Source organism: Pelodiscus sinensis, chromosome 2 (genome assembly GCF_052426305.1).
Source record: "Pelodiscus sinensis isolate ZL-2025 chromosome 2, ASM5242630v1, whole genome shotgun sequence".
Taxonomy (NCBI): Eukaryota; Metazoa; Chordata; order Testudines; family Trionychidae; genus Pelodiscus; species Pelodiscus sinensis.
In genome coordinates, this window is record NC_143053.1 from 177886 (window position 1) to 199365 (window position 21480).

The window sequence follows — 21480 nt, forward strand, 5'->3', positions numbered from 1 at the left end:
CCACACCCTCATGTCAATGATGAGTGGCTATTTCAGAATGCAGTTGGTCCCTGAGGCAGGGGGTCAGAGCGGGGTGGGCAATAACCTTTGGCGGGGCCAGAATGCTTCTGGGCTTCTCCAGCCCCAGACCATGATTGGGCTGGGGGTGGGGGAGCCCCTTTGCCCTCCTCTTCCCTCTAGGCATCCATGCCCCTGGCAGGGTGAGCAGAGACTTCACACGTTCCCCCACACCCCAGGCCAATCAGGGCTTGGGGAGCACATGAAGCCTCCTCCCGCCCTACACCTGCCAGGAGCACACAGCACTTCTGCACTCCTTGCAGGGCGGGAGGAGGCTTTGCATGCTTCCCCCCCCTCTCCCCGGCCAATCAGGGCTTGGTGGCAGGGGACCTGCGTGAAGCATTTTTCACCCTGCCCCCGCCCTGCGTGAGCATATGGCACTTTGAAGTGTTGCACACTCCTCTCAGAGCAGGGAGAGGGCGGAGTAAACGTCGCGCAGCTCCCCTGCCCCCAGGCCAATCAGGGCTTGGGGGGCAGGGGAGCGCATGACGGCTCCTCCCGCCCCGCGAGCAGCACATGGTGCGTCTATGTGCTGCGTGCTCCTAACAGGGCAGGAGGAAGCGTCGTGCGTTGCCCCCATGCCCAGGCCATAATTGGCCCTGGGGGCAGGGGAGCAGCACTCTGTCGGACAGATCAACCCACTTGTGGGCTAGATCCGGCCTGTGGAGGCCCTTTTGCCCACCCCTAGTCTAGATGATGACTGGCAGTGGGTCACTGAGGCAAGGTGGGTATAGGGGGATTGGAATCCCCTGAGAGTGAAGGACCCCAAAGTGCAGGGGCACTGATCTAGGACAGGCTGAGGAGGAAAGGGCACTGTGGCCAGAAAGGGACACAGAGCTGACCCAACAGAAGTCCTGCAACAGAGTCTGGGACACTGACCAGAACAGGGCACTATGAGGCAAGGGGGCTATTTTACAGACACATCATTGGGCCAAGCTGTCCTGAAACCAAGGGAGCTAATTTTTTAAAAACTCTGTGTTCTAGACCGTGCTACTCTGCGCCCAAGGGAGCTATCTTATGAACTCTGGCATTGGGACATGCTGCCCTGTGCCCAAGGGGGATATCTTACAGACGCTGGCCATGAGGCCACACTGAGAGACAGTAAGAATGCTTGTCCTGTGACAAGCAGTGTTGTATTTCAATTGCAGAACAAGGAAGGCACAGTTATGATTGGTAGTGGGATAGAGTGATGAAGGGTAGCATGAACATGGCAATGTAGAAGTGGCTGGGTAAATAATTTGGTGTAATTCATACAGTGCTGCTGTTTGTAATAACAAATACATTATCCAAATGCTTATATGTGGATATAAAAAATATGGGTTAGAGTCTCAGATGGTGTAAGTCAGTGTGGTAAAAGTTACTAGCGGTGTAGAACTTGGTGTAGAATGTGTCATGCTGGCTTTATTTTTATATTTTTTTTATATTAGCGATACTTTACTAAGGCTCTTTTCTTTTTAACAATCTTTTTTTTTTTTAATCTGGGGAGCCTGGCCTGTAAGTATTTTCCATCTGTAAGCTGTAACCCCCAGCTCACTGCTGGCCTGGCTTTGGCAATCTTGCCTTCCTCATCTCACCTACAGCATTTAGCTCACATGTGCCTCATTTAACCAATGTTGTGTGTGAAATCTGACTCCACTGAACTGTTCATGTTAGAAATGATGTATAATCGTGATGACTGGAGATTTCAGTCATTTGTGAAGCTTCCTGAACAGCTTATTCTTCAAATTGGGCAATCTAGCCACGCAAGACTTCATTTGACATTTCCTCCAGCATTGAACAAAATAACCAGCTTTTGTCGGTGAAAATGTAATTAATTTATTTAGTGCTGTTACCATGACAGCTAAGCATTTTGAAATGTTTAATTCTTTAAGACACAAATAAAGCTACATCTATCCACCTAGAGCTTGCAGCTCCAGCCCCGGTAGTTATTTATTAGGGCTTCAGCTTTATTTCAGCTTTTTTAAAATTAAAAAAAATCCCAGTTTTATTTTAAAAAAATGCCATCCTCCTTGCCTCACCAACTGGGCACGAGCCACCTCTAATAGCACTCTCCACGCAAGCGCTGCAACCCTATTCCAGGAATAGTGCAGAGGGAAAGCTGGAGACAGCCGTTATGGAGCAGGCAGGCCCACCCCAAAGTCACTCTGCAACTGGTTCCTTTGCCCACAAGAGTGGGTCTGGCACCCTGAGTTCATGCTGGGTTAGGTGCCCTGCACTCACTCACCAGTGGCAATTCTTGAGTCTCCTATATCCCATGACACTGGGCCCAGCATCCTGCTGCTGGCATTGCAACAGGGCACACTGGTTCACAGCATTGCTCAATTTGGCCCAACTGGTCTGCCATGACAGAGTATCAGCTGGCCAAATCTGAGAGGTTCTATGGACCAGTCCCCCAGGGAAAAAAGCCATTCACTGAAGTTTGCTCCCTCATCCTTCTCCCAGTCATGATGGAAGGTCAGGCAGGTCAAATGAGCAGCTTTGCAAACCATATCAGGCAGAGCAAGTAGTCACACACTCATGGGACAGCAATCATATAACCTTCTGCTGCAAGAGGAGTTGTGGACACAGACAAAAAGTCATGGACAAATAGGACAAGTATATTTGAGGGGTTGTTTTTTTTTCCTGTTGAGATAAACCTGTAGCCCTAGTTATCATGGAAGCGATATCAGCTATTTCTCAGTCTCACTCAGATTGACAGGAAAACCCAGAAGATAGTTTACAGTAAGGGAACTTGCTTCCTACCCACAATATATGTACCAGGTGAAACATGAGCTGGGCTGGAAAGTTGGAGAGATTCTTCAGCCGGGGAAAGAAAAGAAGATTCCTCACTACAGGAGAACACAAGGGCTGTGTCTAGACTGGCCAGTTTTTCCAGAAAATCATTCACTTTTCTGGAAAAACTTGCCAGCTGTTTACACTGGCCGCTTGAATTTCCGCAAAAGCACTGACTTCCTACTGTAAGAAATCAGTTCTTCTTGCGGAAATACTATGCTGCTCCCGTTCAGGCAAAAGTCCTTTTGTGCAAAACTTTTGCGCAAAAGGGCCATTGTAGACAGCTCAGATTTGTTTTCCGCAAAAAAGCTCCGATCGCGAAAATGGCGATCGGGGCTTTTTTGCGGAAAAGCATCCGTGCCAATCTACATGCTCTTTCCGAAAATGCTTTTAACGGAAAACATTTCCGTTAAAAGCATTTCTGGAAAATCATGCCAGTCTGGACGTAGCCAAGAGGAAGAGAGGGTCTGCCCAGTTGTTTAGAATAATTTGATCCTGTCTTGTAGATGTTGCTCTAATAGAGTTCTAAAAGGCAGTTCTCTGCTGCATTCCTTTTTGTTTATGCTTGACTTTCCACCTTGTTTGTTGTTGGGAGACGCAAGGAGCAGCTGGCATCCATGAGTTAGGCCTTGGTCCTTATATCTTTTGCCTCCACTTGTTAGAAACTCAGTCCAAAGGAGTAAGGCGACCACTTGTAATAAGAGTTCAGGGTCTCTTTCTTCAGTTACAGTTGTCACATAATGGCCTAGACTGCAGGTAAACTCCCAACCTCTAAGGCTGGGAGAGGAGCCACAATTGTAATGGGGAACTGAGCTTCATGTGGATAAGGGAAGGAGGCCAGAACTGATTTTCAAAAGTTTTGTTGCTTATTTTCAAAGGACTTGTCTCCCTTTCCACAGCCCAGGTGCCATAAGATAGTCTCCTATGCTGTCCTGCCAGCAAAGGATTGGTGTTTGCTGTGATTTTTTTTATGCATTTATTTTTTAACTTATCAGATGTGTGTATTTGTATCTCTAGGCACACAGATTAAAAATATAAGGTCTGATATAATTTCCAGCACTGTGATGCATTGCCACTGCTACATAGCCTAACAGTACCAGGCTACAAAAATAATAGACCCAAGGCAGCAAATCTTTTTTAAACCCCTCTTCTTCTTCTTCTTTTTTTTTTTTTTTTTTTTTTTTTTTTTGATACCCACCTCCCACCCACTGCCCTGCCAGACAATCCAATACCACAGTATGAACCATACAGACTGGTCTGGGCCAGGTCTGGTACCAAACACCGGAAAGAAATCTGAGAAAAAACCATAGCTGGGCTTGAATAAAGAACCCCTCCTTCCTCTCCTGTTATCACAAGGAGGGAATCTGCTAACACTTGAAATGGCTTATCCTCTGCTACAAATCCCTCCCTGAATGAAAACACCTCCTCCTAGCAGTACACCCTCAAGGAAGATTCTGCTTGGCAAAAGCTGCATTGTACAGGCTTGATGCAGTGTCCTACTAGCTTGCTTAATCTAAACTAGAGACAGCTCTTTGTGACAGCATAGTGTGTAAATTCCCCTTGCTGCTGCCCTCATGTATCCCCTCTAAAGCAGTAATATTTCCAACTATATTTGATAATATCCATGATGTTATACAATGCTAAGTATAAAAGCTGGATATGTGCTGATGGCCAGGGTCATAACTACAGGTAACGGCAAAGAATTTACTGCATGATCTTGCTCCTGGAAACTGTCAAAGATCCTTCTGGCACCACTTATGAAGGAGAAATGGATCGCAACTTGGGAAATATGCAAAAATCAGCATTATTCTTCTAAATAAGAAGTATAGGCTTCCCTGGCTCAGGGCAGAGCTTTGCATTGTAGTTTCACCCCCATCCCAAATAATAGCAAGCTTGTTATATCTGCTGAGGAGCTTTCCTGTGCAGATGATAAATAGACTCCACTTTTTTTGTTTTAAACAATCTGATTGATTTAATTTTTTTAATAATTTGTATCCTATTGCCGTAAAATTGCCTTTCATCATGTAACCGTATCAGAAATCATGCGGTTTGTCAAGCCGGGAGGCCAATGTTGCACAACTGCCCACTCAACAATATGAAGGAGTTTACAGTATGTTACTAGTGCCCATCACTGGAGCATAATTTCCCCTTTCACCATTGACAGACAGTAATTACAGCCCCTAGAGTTGGATTTAGGCAGCATTTATAAGGTCACTTTTTGGTTTTGAAAGTCCCCAGGAGTTTAGGCATGAATTTCCCCATTTTCTTGTCTTTGGCATCTGTGTCATATTCCTCATCACTCTGAATTGGCGGTTCATCTTTCCTGCAGAAGACCTCAAACCTACTGTAGACACGCTTCTCCTTCCGCATATTCTCCATCTTTTTCAGAAGGGTATCTCTGTCCTCTGATGGCTGCCTCTGAAGATTCCTCTTATGGTTCCCAAAACTCTCTGACCTACTAATGCTGAAGCTTTTCTCCGTCTCACCTTTGCTTTCCAAACTGGTGATAGACTTGGTAAGATCAGGATAACTTGTGGATGGCAATTGCTTGGCCAGCTCAGCTCTGTTCTTCTGACTGTTGGCAGAAATTTGCTCCAGAATCACCTTTGTGTCATCCCGGAGGTTACTGCTGTATAAGATGTTTGCTGTAGAAGAAGCAAACCTAGTCTGAGATGGCTGGTTGCTTTTGAGAGCCGATGCTGTTGTGATCTTTTGGGATTTCTCGTCCTCCATCACTTCCTGACATTCCCCCTTGGAAGATCGTTTAGGGCTCATGATTTGCTTGTCAGACTTTTCACTCTCAAGAATGGTTTCTTCCTCTGATTTCTTTTCACCTTTTGGATTTAGCAATTGTTTCAACCTTAGTGACCCTTTCCTAAAAAATTCCAGTGGACTCTGTTCCTGTTTGGCACCTTCCTCCTCAGATTTACTGAGAGAGCTGTCAAACCCTTCATTCTTGGATAAACTTTCAGGAATCGATGTGGTGCTTATCCTAGCCTGTGATTTCTTGAATTCTATTTCAGCTTGTTCCTGTGTGTCTCTTTTGAATGTCAGTTTTTCCCTCTTCTCCGGCAGAGAAAGCTCCTGAGTGTCCCCCACAAATACCAGGTTCTCCTTTGTCGGAAGAGCAGATTTGTTGTCTATTGGATAGAACCGAGAAGATAATTTTTCCATTTTGCTGTTAATATTTGTAATAGGGTCTTTACTCAGTGTGTCAAGGAGCTGGGTGGATGAAGGAAACATACCAAACTGTTTCTCAGATTCACTGTGTATCTTGTAACTACTGAAGGATTGTTTTGAATCTAGCACTCTACTTTCCAGGACCTTATATTGCATGGATTTGGTACATTTTTTCTCTGCATTTTGGGTTTCTTCCTGGAGAAAACTGGAAACAGCTTTGGTGTGACTAACTGTAGTTTTCTCTGTGTCTTTGCCCACAGTTTTGTACTTCTCTAAAAGCTCTGCCACTTTAGAAGAGGTGGCTGCCTTTGTACTTTCATTGTCTTTTATAATCTCACTGGATATTTGCTCCTTTTGGATCATCTGAACCTTCTCCGTTGTCATATTCTGTTGATCTAACTTGGCAGCATTAAAAATCAAAGAAGACCTGAGCCTTGAGCTCCTTTGGACCAAAGGATTTATTCTGGGCCTAAAGGGATCCTGTTTCACAGGGGAGATCTCCTCACCAGTTCTCTCAGTACCTGCTGACTCTTTGGCATTTTCAATTCCCAATGATTTATTGTTATTAAATGACATAGAAGGCTTGAAAGATGGGAGCAGGTCACTGGGGTACTTTGAGAGAGGCTCTCCAACGCTCAGAACATCATTATAAGCCTCTGATTCCATGGGCATTGGGATGCCTTCATCTCCTGTTTCAGACTGGTATGCACTCAAGTATGAAGAAATCCTCCAGTTACGCAAACCTGCTCTATTTTCTTGGGTCTTCTTGTCCTGATCTGGGTCCTGGTCCTGTAAAAACATTCGTTGTTCCAGGCTCTGCTTCTGTGTGGGGGATGTCTGACACATGAATTTCTGCCCTATGTTTTGCCTCCTTAGTGACACCAGCCCTAGTGGGCCATTCCCTGCAGGGTTCGCCTGGTCAGAGCCATGCCTCACTTCCCTGGAAGAATCTGAGGGCTCATAATCTACCCTTAAGGGAAAACCCTCCTGTTGGAAGTGGGACTCAAGTTCAGGATATCTGGGGCCCTGTGTATAGTCCTCCAGTTCATTGAATCCTGGCCTACCACCTCGGATTCGTTCAAAGAATCCTTGAGGCCTGCTGCAAGCATGGGGATGTTCAAATTGGTATTGGTAGAACTGGTCTCTTTGAAATTGATTGGATTGCATTTTAAACTCATCCAGATTGTTCATAAACATCTGCCTAGAATACTGCTTTGAAGAAGAAAAGTTTTCACAGGTTCCTTCAGCAAAGCTGTGCCTTTTAAAGGAATCCAGCTCTAACTGCTTGGAGCGGAGAAAACCTCTGACAGGATCAATCTGAGAATTCTCCATTTCTACCTTCTTAGAATACATGCGCATTGCTGATCCCTCTATAGTATGGCGCATCAGGTCATCTCGTCTAAAAGCTGACAAGAAGTGTCTATCTGGATCAACTCTGTCCATGAAGGGGTGAAACACATCATCCCGCTGGTATAGCAGATGTGGTTTCTTTGGGAAAAAGGGCATATTGTTGCCAAAAGGAGCCATGTTAAATTGGTTTTCTGCCTTCACCAAGACGTTGGCGGGAGGAATGAGAGGGTCTGACTGTGCAAAAAGAATTCGGAACTCTTCATCAAAGCTGGACACCAGCTCCCCTTGGAAGATATGAGCAATGCTTCGATGAATCTTCTCAAAAGACCACATAAAACTGCACCAAAATAGAGAAAAGATTAAATGTGATTAGCATCCAATATGTCACATCAATGGAACCACTTCACATCTACCATTCATAGGACTGAAAGAGACCTCTGGAGCTCATAGAGTCCAACCCCCTGCCCAATGCAGGACCAACCCTAACTAAATCATCTCAGCCAGGGCTTTGTCAAGCCGGGACTTAAAAACCTCTAAGAATAAAGTTTCCACTGCCTCCCTAGGTAACCTATTCCAGTGCTTCACCACCCTCCTAGTAAGATAAGTTTTCCTAATATCCAACCTTGAGACCATTGCTCCTCATTCTGTCATCCGTCACTACTGAGAACAGCCTCTCTCCATCCTCTTTGGAACCTCCCTTCAGGTACTTAAAGGCTGCTATCAAATCCCCCACACTCTTCTCTTCTGTAGACTAAATAGGCCCCTCAGCCTCTCCTCTTAAGTCATGTGCTCCAGCCCCGTAATTATTTTTGTTGCCCTCTGCTAGACTTTCTCCAATGTGTCCACATCCGTTCTGTACTGGGGGGCACAGAACTAGACACAGTGCTCCAGGATGTGGCCTCACCAGTGTCGAATAAAGGGGAATAATCACTTCTCTAGATCTGCTGGCAATGCTCCTCCTTATGCACCCCAATATGCCATTGGCCTTCTTGGCTACAAGGGCACACCAGTGACTCATATCCAGCTTCTCATCCACTGTAATCCCCATGTCTTTTTCTGCTGAACTGCTGCTTAGCCAGTCAGTCCCCAGCCTGTAACAGTGTTTGGGATTCTTCCATCCCAAGTGCAGTACTCTGCATTTGTTCTTGTTGAATCTCATCAGATTTCTTTTGGCCCAATTCTCCAATTTGTCTAGGTCACTCTGGATCCTATTCCTACCCTCCAGCCTATCTACCTCTCCCCCTAGCTTAGTGTCATATGCGAACTTGCTGAGGGTGCAATCCATCCCCTCATCCAGAACATTAATAAAGATGTTGAACAAAACCAGCTCCAGAACCAAGCCAAACCAACCCCAGAACTGACTCTGGAATCTAGCCTTCTACTCAGCATACTAGCACCATGTACTACTCTGGCAGCTTTCTACTGCCCACAAGAGTTCACCAGATTAACACTTACTGATTATTGGGCATCTGTCAGTCCAAGCACTTACAGGCTCACGTTCTAAACTGAGAGATCTAACATAGCAAGTGGTAACCACATAGGAGACAGGGGAAAGGAAGATGAGGGTTATGGTAGAATATGCTAGTAAGACAGTTTTGTGCTGATTTTTTTAAAATTAAAATATTATTACATTATTTACAAATAAAAATAAAGTACCCTCCTCTACATCACTGAGACAAGGACTGTAGGTTTTTAATGTGGGGCAACTCACTTTTGTACCAAAAGCACATTATATGCATTTTCATCAGATTTTCCTATCTAAACTCGGTATAGCACAGGCACTGATATAGTAACTTCCATATATTAACATTATGCAATAGTCATTACCATACTTGTAACTAGATGCTAATTTGAATATCCAACCCATCTTTTTAGCTACTTTAATTATTCTATGATAACACTTAGATTTGATGCTGGGCTGAAATTTAAAAATCAAAACACTGACTGTTTTCTCAGGATCCAGTCATTGACATGACTCAGTCCAGGCTTATGTTGTGGCTTCAGCCAGGTGGTATTTGGATTTGGTATCCCTAGTTATGCTGGGGTCTCCAATGAGTTTGAGTGTTTGAATTAGTTGTGACAGTCACTAACCTTTGTACAGATATTTTATGTCTAGGATATGAAATAAGTTTGGTTTTATATTTCAGTATTTTCTTTAGCTACACATTCACATATTGGAATAATAGTGCATTATGCTCCAATGTGACAACCTTGTCATTGATATTTAATTGTAACTGGCATAGTAACAGTGCCCTCTCCCACCAGCATCTCTTCCTAATGTAATTCTGCAATCTCTTCCTGTGCCCTCTCACCTGTAGTTGCCACTTAGCACCACCATGCAGTCCACCAACAGGAACTTTTCTTTCACATGCCCTTTGAAGGACATCCCCGTACGGCAGTAATAGGTAGGGCCAGAAACTGTCCGGACCCTCAGGAACTGCAAACCAGCAGAGAGATGAGGCAGTGACTTCCAATGGCAGAAGTTTACCCTTCCCCCCCCCAGCTTAGCTCATTTCTTCAGAGTGCTGATGTTATGATAGAGACAGCTATCTTCTCTATTTGCTTTTCTGTCCAGCTATCATGTCTCATCATGACACTACCCAGGCTGCCTCCAGCCTTTATCTCCACCTCATTACTGAGAATGCCTTTCTCCCCTGACCCCTTACACATATCTCTGTAGCCCCTCCCCCCATAGCTCTTAAGGACCAGACCATAGGATCCCAGTGATGAACATGCCCAGTCGAGGCCCTCTTATTCTGTCACCTCCACATAGTTGAGGTTGACTTTGCATTTAGCAGCTGTGTCTAGGAAGAGCTGGGAGTTCATTTCATCCAGGAGGATGTACACAGGGACCCTGCGGGCAGCAGCATCCAGCACTTCACTCAGCAGATCCACATCTGTGAAAACATCCATCACTACAGCTACCACCTGTAGGAGAGAGAGTGAGATAGATAGTCCAGTTTTAGGCCCTGCATTCACTTGCAGCTACTAATAGCACAGTAGTCTCTTCCCTTCCCTCCCCCCCCCAGCATCTACCTTTGTTGTACCTGCTGCATTCCTTTCCCTTCCCCTGATTGCACCTGTCCCACTGAACCTCTTCTGTGCCCCACTCTGGCACCCACCCCTTCTGGACTCATATCTTCCTGGAGAAAGCATTCCTACACTCTAGGTATGTCTACACAGCAAAGTTATTTTGGGATACCAGAGGTATCCCAATATAGCTACCCTGCATCTTTTGAATGCATCCGCTATTTTGAAATATAGCGGATGTGCTATTTCGCCATCCCTGTAAACCTCATTCTATGAAGAGTAAGGGATGGCTTGAAATAGCGCTTTATTTCGGAATTTGGCGCTGTGTAGACAGCACCAAATGATAAAATAAGCTATTTCAAAATAGACTCAAAATAAGCTACGCAATTTGCATAGCACAAATTGCATATCTTCTTTCATGTTTCAGGTGCTGTGTAGACACACTCTCTGTCCAGAAGGAATCATTAGGTCAGAGGTTCTCAAACTTTTGGTCGGGATCCCAAAGTAAGTCATGATCATGTTTTGATGAGGTCACCAAAGCTGGCTTAGATTTGTTGGGTCCCAGAACTGAAACTTAAACCCGATCCCCAATGCCCAGGGCTGAAACCAAAGCCTAAGGGCTTCACCCCTGACAGGTTGTACAGGAAAACAGCCTGGGGCTGAAGCCCTTTGGCTTTACCCTCCCTGCCCTCCAGGGTGGTGGCGGCTTGGGATTTAATTTTTTTTCTCCCACCCAGCCCAACAGGGCTTGGAAGGGCTCGGGCTTATGTCCCCACTCCTAAGGTCATGGAGTAATTTTTGTTATCAGAAGGGGGTCATGGTGCGATGAAGTTTGAAAACCCCTGCATTAGAATATTTAGTTCTAGTAACTAGATTGACCTAATCTTAGGTGTAGACATCACTCAGGGCTATGAAAAAATTACTGCCCTGCATGGCAGCTAGGTTGAACTAACCCCACTGTAGATGCAGTTAGATAGATGGAATCATTTTTGTGATTCTTCTTTATATCTTCTCCACTTTTTCAACACCCTTTTGAAGATGTCGACACTAAACCTGGATGGTGTTTTCCAGTATTGGACTCACCAATGTAAAAATCGCATCTTAGCTGAGTCTTTGGGGGCTCTTGTGTAGTCTATTATGCTAGCTACCTGTGCAGAGCCGGCATGATACCTAGGGAGCATACGAAAACGCACACAGCTGAACGTTTATCATCACTGATGGAACAGGAGACCTGTCAGGTCATCACACCAATGAATCCTGAATTTACTGTTTCGCTGTCCTGAAATACTACACCATTCACACTCCCTGCTTTATACATCTACAGTGTCTCAGTATGAGCTCATGTTCATTAAGCCTGCTGCTGTGATCCCTTAACTCCTTATAGGAATGTATGGCTTGCCAAGATGCAGTTCCCCATTTCTGTAAGTACTGTCTATATTCTTTAAAGTTGGCAGAGGGGGTCATCTTTGGGCTCATATTACTGAGACCATGCAGAGTCCTGTGTAACCTCTGGTGTAGCATAGCTTATGGGCTGCTCTAATTTATGCAGTTTCCCATGAGCACTTGGCAGCAGTAAATAACTGTAGTACAGTGAATGCTGGCCGTGCACTCAACACTCTTTCCCTCCCCATGCCAGGTATTGAGAGGAATGTCAGTGCAGAGCCTTTACACCAGCTCGACACAAACTAGGGAGGCCCCTATATGAGGTGATTCTCAGACAGCTGTTTCCACTCTGGAAAAGCCCCTTTCAAGTGTCAGGCCTAAAGGGCCTGAATATAATTTTTCACAGGAAATAGCAGAGGGAATCACTGCAGAGCTGCTGCTCTATCTTGCCCCACCACCTTCAGCTCTTTTGGTTCATGGCCTTTGTTCTCTCACCTGTTGTGCGGCTCGGATCATCCTACGGGCTTCTTCCTTGATGCTGGGATTGTCTGGGGGTGGTGGGTGCACCAGGGTTGTTACCTCAGTTCCCTGGAATCCAAAGACCATTGGCCAGCCCAGATCAAGTTCAGGGACAGCAAGGTCAGAATTCATAGGCCAGTAAGTCCCAGAGGATCCATCCATGTCACTGCTATGTGTGGTATCCATACAGCTGCCCTCCTGGTTGGCATACTGGGGCTTCTGTAGATGCTGACTGATGTGCTCTACCTCTGTGCTGCAGAGAAAGTCAGGGGCTCCTTCTTCATCCAGGAATTGATGATAACTCTCCTGTCCCTTCTCAGCAAGTACATCAAGAGCCAGACGGTAATATTCCTTGTAATGGGGTGGCAAGTAGTTAGGGTCCAGGGGATTGTCCCCCTGTGAGGAGCTCTGGGACCGCCGAGCCATGACGTGTGGGGAAGCTGCAAAAAAGGAATAAAGAACCAATAGACAATATTAACCATCACCCTCATCACACTGACACCCTCTTACTCCCCGGTAGTTAAAGTGTAGGGATTCATGGATGATAAAACAGTGATGAGGCCAAGTGCACTGTGTAGTAATTAACATATATACATTTTTATTTTCACTATGTGAGGCAGCATATCTTAGGGTACGTCTAAACTACATGCCTCCGTCGACGGAGGCATGTAGATTTGTGTATTCGAAAAAGGGAAATGAAGCTGCGATTAAAATAATTAAATAATTATTTAAATCGCGGCTTCATTTCCCTTTGCCTATCTGTCTAATCTACATGCCTCCATCGACGGAGGCATGTAGTCTAGACACACCCTTAGCGTTATAATGATTTGGAAACTGAATTCTTGGCTAGGAAATGGGATTGAATGGTTACCTACTAATGTGTTATTTTGATATATTAGCATATATTTGTTCAAAGGTATGGTTGGGAGGATGGTGTAAAATGAGAAGGTGTGATGTTGAGAGATAAAAGATTATAAAGCAGTATTTCTTAGCTGTTCATTTCAGGCTTTCTACAGTTAGATTTTTTTTTAAACAGTCTAGGCTTTTTTGTTAAAGCAAGTAAAAATTGTGTGGGTATTTGCTGGACATTAGGAAAACAGGTTATCAGCCTCTTTTAAATTATTTTTTTTGTGAAACAGTGCACTGGATGATGTATGTGTGTTGTGTGCATCCCATCCCTGTGCACCTGTTCAAGCCCTTGGGCCTTTTAAACTAGGATCTATAGACACCAGCGCACATGATTAGGAGTTTACAGGCAGCTATAAATAAGGCATCCTGCCTCTGAGGGTAGGGATAGCTGGCAAGAAGGACGTGATTCTTGAGTATGTTCTAGTACAAGGCTACTCAATTGTGGAAGACCCGGGGGCCACAATGATGCTCGTAGCACATGCTGAGGGCTGCGACTTAAGTGTGGTTTCATATTCATGTACAGGCAGTCCCCGAGTTACGCGGATCCGACGCGTCTGGGCTGTCAGCTGGCCGCGCGTTCCGCCGCTCTGCTCTGCTCCGCTCTGCTCCCCCTCCCCCTGGTCTGCAGACCATGGGGGGGAAGCAGAGTGGAGCACGCGGCCAGCTGACAGCCCAGACGCGTCTGGGCTGTCAGCTGGCCGCCCGTTCCGCCGCTCTGCTCTGCTCTGCTCCCCCTCCCCCTGGTCTGCAGACCTGGGGGACGGGGAGCAAAGCAGAGCAAAGCCACGGAGCCCGAGGGCAGCAGGATAGCCACGGCACGTCTGGGCTGTCCCGCTGCCCCCGTGCTCCGCGGCTTTGCTCCGGACGCCTGTTGTACAGCAGCTGGGGCGCTGCCGGTTGGTCCCGTAGCGCCGCTCTGGGCGCCACTGGACCAACCCAGCAGCACCCAAGTTGCTCTGCCCCAGGTGTCCCCAAGTCAGCAGCTGCTGAAAATGACCAGTGGCTGACTACAGGAAGCCCCTGCCCCGGGCTTCCTGGAATCAGCCGCTGATCAGTTTCAGCAGCAGCTGACTTGGGGATGCCTGGGGTTCTTAAGTTGAATCTGTATGTAAGTCAGAACTGGCGTCCAGATTCAGCCGCTGTTGAAACTGATCAGTTTCAGCAGCGGCTGAATCTGGACGCCAGTTCCGACTTACATACAGATTCAACTTAAGAACAAACCTACAGTCCCTATCTTGTACGTAACCCGGGGACTGCCTGTAAATATATATGCAAATAGCCTCTTTCACACTGATAGCCACGAATACAAAGCACTTCCATTCCCACAATGGCCCAGCACTCCTGGCACCTCCTCCCTGGGGATTAGAAATGTCAACACCCTGTACCTGCCTAGTCCAGCCAGCCCATCCACTTGCATCTTTCAATATAAAAAAAAATAATATATGGAGATATACTATCTCATGGAACTGGAAGGGACCTTGAGAGGTCATTGAGTCCAGTCTTCTGTCCTCACAGCAGGACTGAGTACCATCCCTGACAGATTTGCCCCAGATCCCTAAATGGCCCCCCTTAAGGATTGAATTCACACTGCTGGGTTTAGCAGGCCAATGCTCAAACCACTGAGCTATTCCTCCCCCAATGCTCACCCCACTTGGGAGACACCTTGCCATTGTGGAGCGTGTTCCCAGTAGAGGCAATGTTCAAAGGGTAACCCTAAACCTAACCCTAACCCTACCCGCAGGCCACATGTTGAGCCCCGTGCAAACCCAAACCACCATGGGCCACAAACAAATGGGCTGCGGGTCACATGCTGCCAACAGTCCGTGTGTTGAGTAGCCCTGGTCTAGTAACTAGTTAGGGCTACTAAAGAGAAAGTTGTGGTCTCTTCTCTGCCATCGGATGGGAGCTGGGAAAGTTCAGGTTAGTACCCAGCCTTCACTTGAGTTACTCTTGTTCTGAAATTCTTGTTTGAGACTAAAGCAAGACCTGAGATCTTGAATTATTATCTTGAATTATGGTTGCTGGAAATTTTTTCTCTTACATTTCTGACTAGTTAGTTGCCCGTTAACTTAGGTGCTCTTTAAGAATATTCCCTACTATGTCCCCCTCCTTCTCCCCGATGCTCCTGAAATTGAAATCAGGTCTCCTTTCTTTGCAGGCCTATTTGAACTTCTCTGGATATAGTTTGGCTGTAGGAAGGTGGGGGCTTCTTGATGATGTTGTAAGCTAGACTAGGACTTTATGTTGGAGTCTGTATAATTTACACACACTTGAGTCTGGGTCACAATTTTTGATGATGACTAAAAGTTAGGGTTGCCAGATGGGTTAACAAAAAATACCGAACACCCCTCCCCCCAAAAAAAACACACACTGGGAAAAAATTCTGTTAAGAAAAAAAAAAAACCCCACAGCAGCAAAACTTGTTGAGGGGAGAAAAAAAAGTAATAGACCGGGCCGAAAAACAGTCACTGCCCCTTTAATTCCCAGGACTACTGTAAAAAAAAAAGGTGCCAGTACTCCAGGGGAAAAGTTGTTGGTCCAAAAAAAAAAAGGAAAAGTTTACAATTGTTGAACAAAAAGGGGAAAAGTTTACAGTAGCTGACAAAAAGAAAAAAAATTGCCCTTTTAAGAGCAGAGCAGTCATTGCCCTTTTAAGGTGGCCATTTTGAAGTCTGTTCTCTGAGGTCCTGGTGTGCTGCATTCTTTTACATTAAGCCCTGCTGGGGACGCTCCAACCTCCTCCAGCCCCAGCCAGCCCAAGCCGCCCATGTTCCAGTGGACGCCTGAGCCAGGAAAAACAGAAAATACTGGGCATTGCACATTTCACGTGAATTTTTTTTTTTACGGAAGTCCCAAATACTGGGCTGTCCAGTTCAATACTGGACACCTGGCAACCCTACTAAAAGTGCCTAGATTTAAGTCTATTGTTTATCTTTATGCCACGGGGCAGCTATTCTTATCATAGTATAGACTAGTTTGGTGTGCATTGATGGGTGTGTGCATTAGCTTTGTCTCTTAGGGTATGTTTAGACTGCATCCCTCTGTTGGCAGAGGGATGCAGATTAGGCAGGTTGACATTGCAAATGAGGCAGGGATTTAAATATCCTGCACCTAAATTGCATAAAAATGGCTGCCGCTTTTGCCGACTCAGCACTTTGTCGGCAAAAAACGGCAGTCTTGAGGGGAATCTGTTGAGAAAGAAAGCCTTTTTTGACAGATTCTGTAAACCTCCTTGCAGGAGGCATAAGGGATCTATCGAAAAAGGCTTTCTTTCTGTCAGGTGTGTACATGTCAATGGCTAGATGAGAGTGTCTCTGGATGTTGTAGTTCCTCTGCAGACTTTTTTGTTGAGGGTAGTCAGAAAGCACTATTCTGGTGATTTAAACTGACCTTCAACTTCATATAGGCCAGAAAAACTTGCATAGGAATTCCTGTTTCAAGACAAATAACTCTTGGCCAAGGTACAGCAGCTTTTCTAGAAAGCTCCAGTCTTGATTTACAGACTTCAGGTGATGGAAAATTCCCTGCAGCCTTTGGTAAATTGTTCTGATGACTAATTACAGACACTGTTAAAAATGTGCACCTGTTAGACCATGATCAAGTCAACTCTTAATCTTCTCTTCGATAAACTAATAGTGAGCATCTTCAATGTCTGACTTCTAGGTCTTTTATCATACTTGTGCCTCCTTTCTGAACCCTCTAAATTTTTCAACATCCCTTTTGAAGTGTTTGTTGACACCAGAACTGAACACAGTATTTCAGAAATGTTCTCATTAATGCCATATACAGAGGCAACATCCCCCCTTCTCAACTCCCTGTGATATTTCATTGCTTATACCTTCAAGGCTTGTTGAACCCTTTTAGCTACAGCATCCCACCAGACACGCATGTTTAGTTTATCTGCTATAACCCCTAATTCCTTTTTCAGGTTATAACCCTGTCTTGTGTGACCTACATTCCTTGTTCTTAGACCTGGCATGTGGCTTTATTAGACATATGCTCAAATGAGTCAAACTTACTAAGAGATCCAGGTTGGTCTATGCAATTGAACCACACCCATCCATATTTACCACTTCACTCATTTTTATCATCTGTAAATTTTGCCAGCAATTATTTTATATTTCTTCTAGACCACTGATACTGAATAGCACTGAGCCAAGAACAGATTCCTGTGAGACTCCTTCTATAAACAAATCATCATAGAACAATAATTCCTCGCTAACAATGTTTTTAATTTATCAATTTACTCATTTTTAATCCATTTATGTCATCCAGCTGTCATTCTCATATCACAGAGGTGCCATCTTCATTTTGTCACAAATGGCTCTGATGTGCATGTTGTCTTATAGGTGTCTGAAGTGATTCACTGTCTGGTTTGTGTCTGAAATGAGGGTATCCTCTCTCTGTTTCTTCCAGCCTGACTTGGAACAGTAATTAGTGTGGCAGTTGTCTGGGGCCTGTTGTCAGCAATGGGGCATTGGTTTGCGAGGGGAGATAGAACTAACTCTCTACTTGTGACGACTTGTATAAATGTTCCCTGGCTATTGCTTTTAGTTTATTTTTGTCAGGTTTACCTTTAGGGCAGGGGACGGTCTTTATTCTGTGTAGCACACAGCATACTGGGGCCTTGACTGGGACTGTGGAGTACAAATAATCTGTGGGAGTCAACTGTCCCTCACTGTATGTCTGTGCAATAGGAGGGTGTCCTCTTGCTGCATGTACACTGGATACTCTGTCTTCTGTACTGCTGGCCTCTCAGCTGTAATTAATGCAGGAGGCTGCTCTGTCTTGTGGTGTTGGTAGTGACTGAATGCAGGGTGCGGCGCTGGTGATCCTTGGGAAGCTGCAAGCAGGAATGCAACCCTGAGGCGGACAGGAAGCCGGTGTGTCAGCAAGGGAGTCAGTGCTAAGACTGGCGCTGCAGTGACTTTCAATTAAGTAGCTGTTCTGTTCTCCATGCTGACAAGCTTGGTCTATTTAACCCCTGACCCTGTCCTGATGTCTGGGGGGCACAACAGGCCACCTACAGAAACAGTAGGAGCAGTCAAGGAAGCCTGGAAAAGACTTTTGAGCTGTTGAAAGGGGATAGCAGGAGGAGCCTTATTTCCTGGTTACATGTAAAAACAGATCTTAGAGGGCAGCACCAAATACCTGGACTGGATTTCAGAAAGACTGGAGCTCAGATCTTTATGACTAACACGTCTAGAAAATTATCCTATCAAGGAGACACCAAATCAGGGGAAAGGTCTCTATTCAACCAAGATTTGCTTCATATTACTAGACGTTAGAGCTGGAAAAGCACAATCAGGTTCCACCTAGCCTATATCTGGGGCCCAGGGCATTGTTCTCTGCTGGGCAACATGTGGGGGGCATGAGGGGTCATGTGACCAAAAACTGTGGGTGGGAGGGGCTGACCATCCAGTGGAGGGACTAGCAGGATGGAAACTGGCACTTGCAACAGGGTCTGTGTTCCTCCTCCCCCCCCCCCCCCATTCAGCAGGAGCGGCAGGCAGAAAAAGAGCAAGGTGGCCCCCACTGCTTTGCTCTCCTGGTGTGCTGCTCTGCAGGAGGAGACAGGATGACCCCCACACTCCCTAACAGGAACAGAGTGCTCCGGTCCGGGGAGCAAAACAAACTGGTAGTGGCCATCTTGCTCTGCTTCCCCGACCACTGCCAGTGGGTAAGAGAGAGGAGGCAGACCTCTCACTGCGGGTTCCAGGACTCCAACCCCCACTAGTTCCCTTGGGCCAACTCAGCTGGGAGAAGAGGCAGGGCGGAGCAAGGGCAAGGAATGATGGAGCCTGCGGTGGAGGGGGGTTGTCCTGCCTCTTCCCCAGACTGGAAGGGTCACATTGCCTCTGTCCTCTGCGGTCTGTTTCCAGGACAAGTCTCCAGTGCAATAACTGAAATCCGTGGAGCAAAGAGACCTCCCGCCGGTTGCTATGAATCATTTCAGGATCAAGGCAGTCATAAACATCTGAGCATCAGGGAAACACAATCAGTTCTATGACAGCCCCCCAATATATCCAGAAAAGCCTTGTCCTAAATGGTTTGATTTTTCAGAAACCATAAGGATAGGCCCCTTAAAAGTGGATACAAGGTATTTTGAAACATGCCCTGCATAAAATGATAAAATGTGGAGAGATTAAACTATTGGGTTAGTTTAATCTGGAAAAGAGAAGCCTGAGAGGGGAAATAGCAGGTTTCAAGTGCATGAAAGGTTGTTACAAAGAAGAGGGAGACAAATTATTATTCTTAATCTCTGAGGGTAGGACAAGAAGCCCTGGGCTTAAACTGCAGCAAGGGAGGTCTAGGTAGGCATAGGAAAAATTTCCTAGTTGTCAGGGTGGTTAAACACTGGAAAATTGCCTAGAGAAGTTGTGGAATCTCAATAATTGGAAGATTTTTACGACCAGGTTAGACAAACAACTGTCAGGGATGGTCTAGAACAGAGGGTCTCAAACTTCCAGCCCTTGGGCCATCTATAGCCCAAGCACTTCTCCAATCTAGCCTGTGAAATATTTTGAAAAGTTGCTTAATCATTTATCAGCCCAGGGGAGGAGGGCCACGTAGGGAAACACCCACACACATGGCTCCCAGCAGCACCCAGGCCCCCACAGTGTCCACATAGTCCCAGTCACAAAGGGCACCCATCAGTCTGGGAAGCCACACTGGCTACTTCCGCCATGATGCAATCCATGCTTCCAGTGGAGCCAGCTGAGCTGACAAGCTTCTGCATCCAGCAGGGCTGGGCCTGTGGGTTTTGCTTTTGGTTATCCCTGGTGAGGGCCATGTGGTGGGAGGCAGCTGGTCAGGTGGTCCTGGCTGAGACTGGAGCCACCACATAGTGGGAGGTGGCTGGTCAGGAGGCACCAGCTGGGACTGGAGCTGCCAAATGGTGGGTGGTGGCAACAGCAGCAACTCTGGGGCTGGAGCTGCTGTGTGGTCCCCAAACCTATCTCCCTGGCTTTCAACTGCAGCACTAACCAGGTGGGCAGCCACTAGCTATCAGCCCTGGCACCCTTACCCCAGGAGCTGCCAGCCAAACAGCTGGGAGTGCTGGGCAGTGCAGCCCCAGCTCGTCCCTCCTTTACTGGTTGAGGGAGCTGGGCAGCACATCTCAATTCCCCTCCAGTGAGCAGCTTCCTGCGGGGGAAGGGGGGGGCAGGCAGGCAGACCAGTCCTGGGTCCATTCCCCACAAGAATGAGCAGCCCAGCTCCAGCCTCCCCGCAGTAAGGAGCTATCCCTTCCCTGACCTCTCAGCCCCCATACTGAGTTCCCCCCTGCCCTGAATCCAGCACCCTCTGAGTCAACCCATACTTCTACCCCCTGCACACTTAATTCCTGTCCTGCAGTGACATTCACCTTGTTAATTGTCCTTTGTTTTGGTATTTGCCCATCCAAACAAGCGCACATGATGTCAATGTTGGTGACAACACAAAACTCACTCCAATCACAGCTCAGACATCTTAGAGGGAATACTGGTCTTCCCCATCTTACTTTATATTATACCTTTGTCTGGGGTCACAAACTCATAAAACAGCATGAATTCTCTACTTGACAATATTTCCCCCTTTTTTCCTTCTCTCTCCGCACTCATTCCCTCTCTTCATCTACTATGTGCAAACCAGACCCCTTTTAACTCTATTCATCTGAAGAAGTAGGTTGTGCCCACAAAAGCTCATGATAGCATCTACATGTTTTGTTAGTCTCTAAGGTGTGGCAAGACTATTGGTTGTTTTTTAAATTTTAACATCAAGGAAGCTTGTTGTAACACCACTGCTGCTTGCAGTCATTGTTTTCTATTGTAGACATACAGCATCAGTTTCATGAAAAGGTGGCAGCCCTCGGTCCCCAAATCATGTTATTGTTTTACATCTTACCGCTGTGTCCCCTGTGACACTGACATCTGTTTCTAACAATATAAGTAGTCTTGTTTTAATTTTTCTGTTGAACAAAATGTCAACTTATGCTTCATTGATGCCATTCTAACAATATTAAATAGGGATCAGCATTTGATTCAGCCTTTTGGTCAATAATTCATTATTTTGAGTTTTCCACCAACTTGTTGGACTGAGAATCATGGGAACTAGAAGTTGCATATCTAAATTTGAATACTACAGATGGCTTAAACTCACACCCATTAACCTGTGCTCCTTTGTCAGACATTACTGTATCATTACTGTCCAGTAAAAACAGATTAGATTGTCATAGTCACCAGTTCAGCTGTAGTATCTTACAGTAAGGCTATGTCTACATTGGCATGATCTTGCGCAAAT

The 21480-nt window shown here is 45.9% G+C and overlaps 1 protein-coding gene across 2 annotated transcripts in view; it reads right to left on the minus strand.

Moving 5' to 3' along the window:
* Positions 1-4519: 4519 nt before the first annotated feature.
* SACK1H (scaffolding CK1 anchoring protein H) overlaps positions 4520-21480 on the minus strand; it is a 59141-nt gene continuing 42180 nt past the window's right edge. For both annotated transcript variants that reach the window (XM_075919893.2, XM_075919894.2), the window contains exons 2-5: positions 12268-12731; positions 10123-10287; positions 9672-9796; positions 4520-7696 (exon numbers count right to left, since the gene is read on the minus strand). In XM_075919893.2, the coding sequence (XP_075776008.1) occupies positions 5041-7696; positions 9672-9796; positions 10123-10287; positions 12268-12717 (3396 nt within the window). In that variant the 5' untranslated portion in view covers positions 12718-12731 and the 3' untranslated portion in view covers positions 4520-5040. The remainder of the gene's footprint in view (positions 7697-9671; positions 9797-10122; positions 10288-12267; positions 12732-21480) is intronic.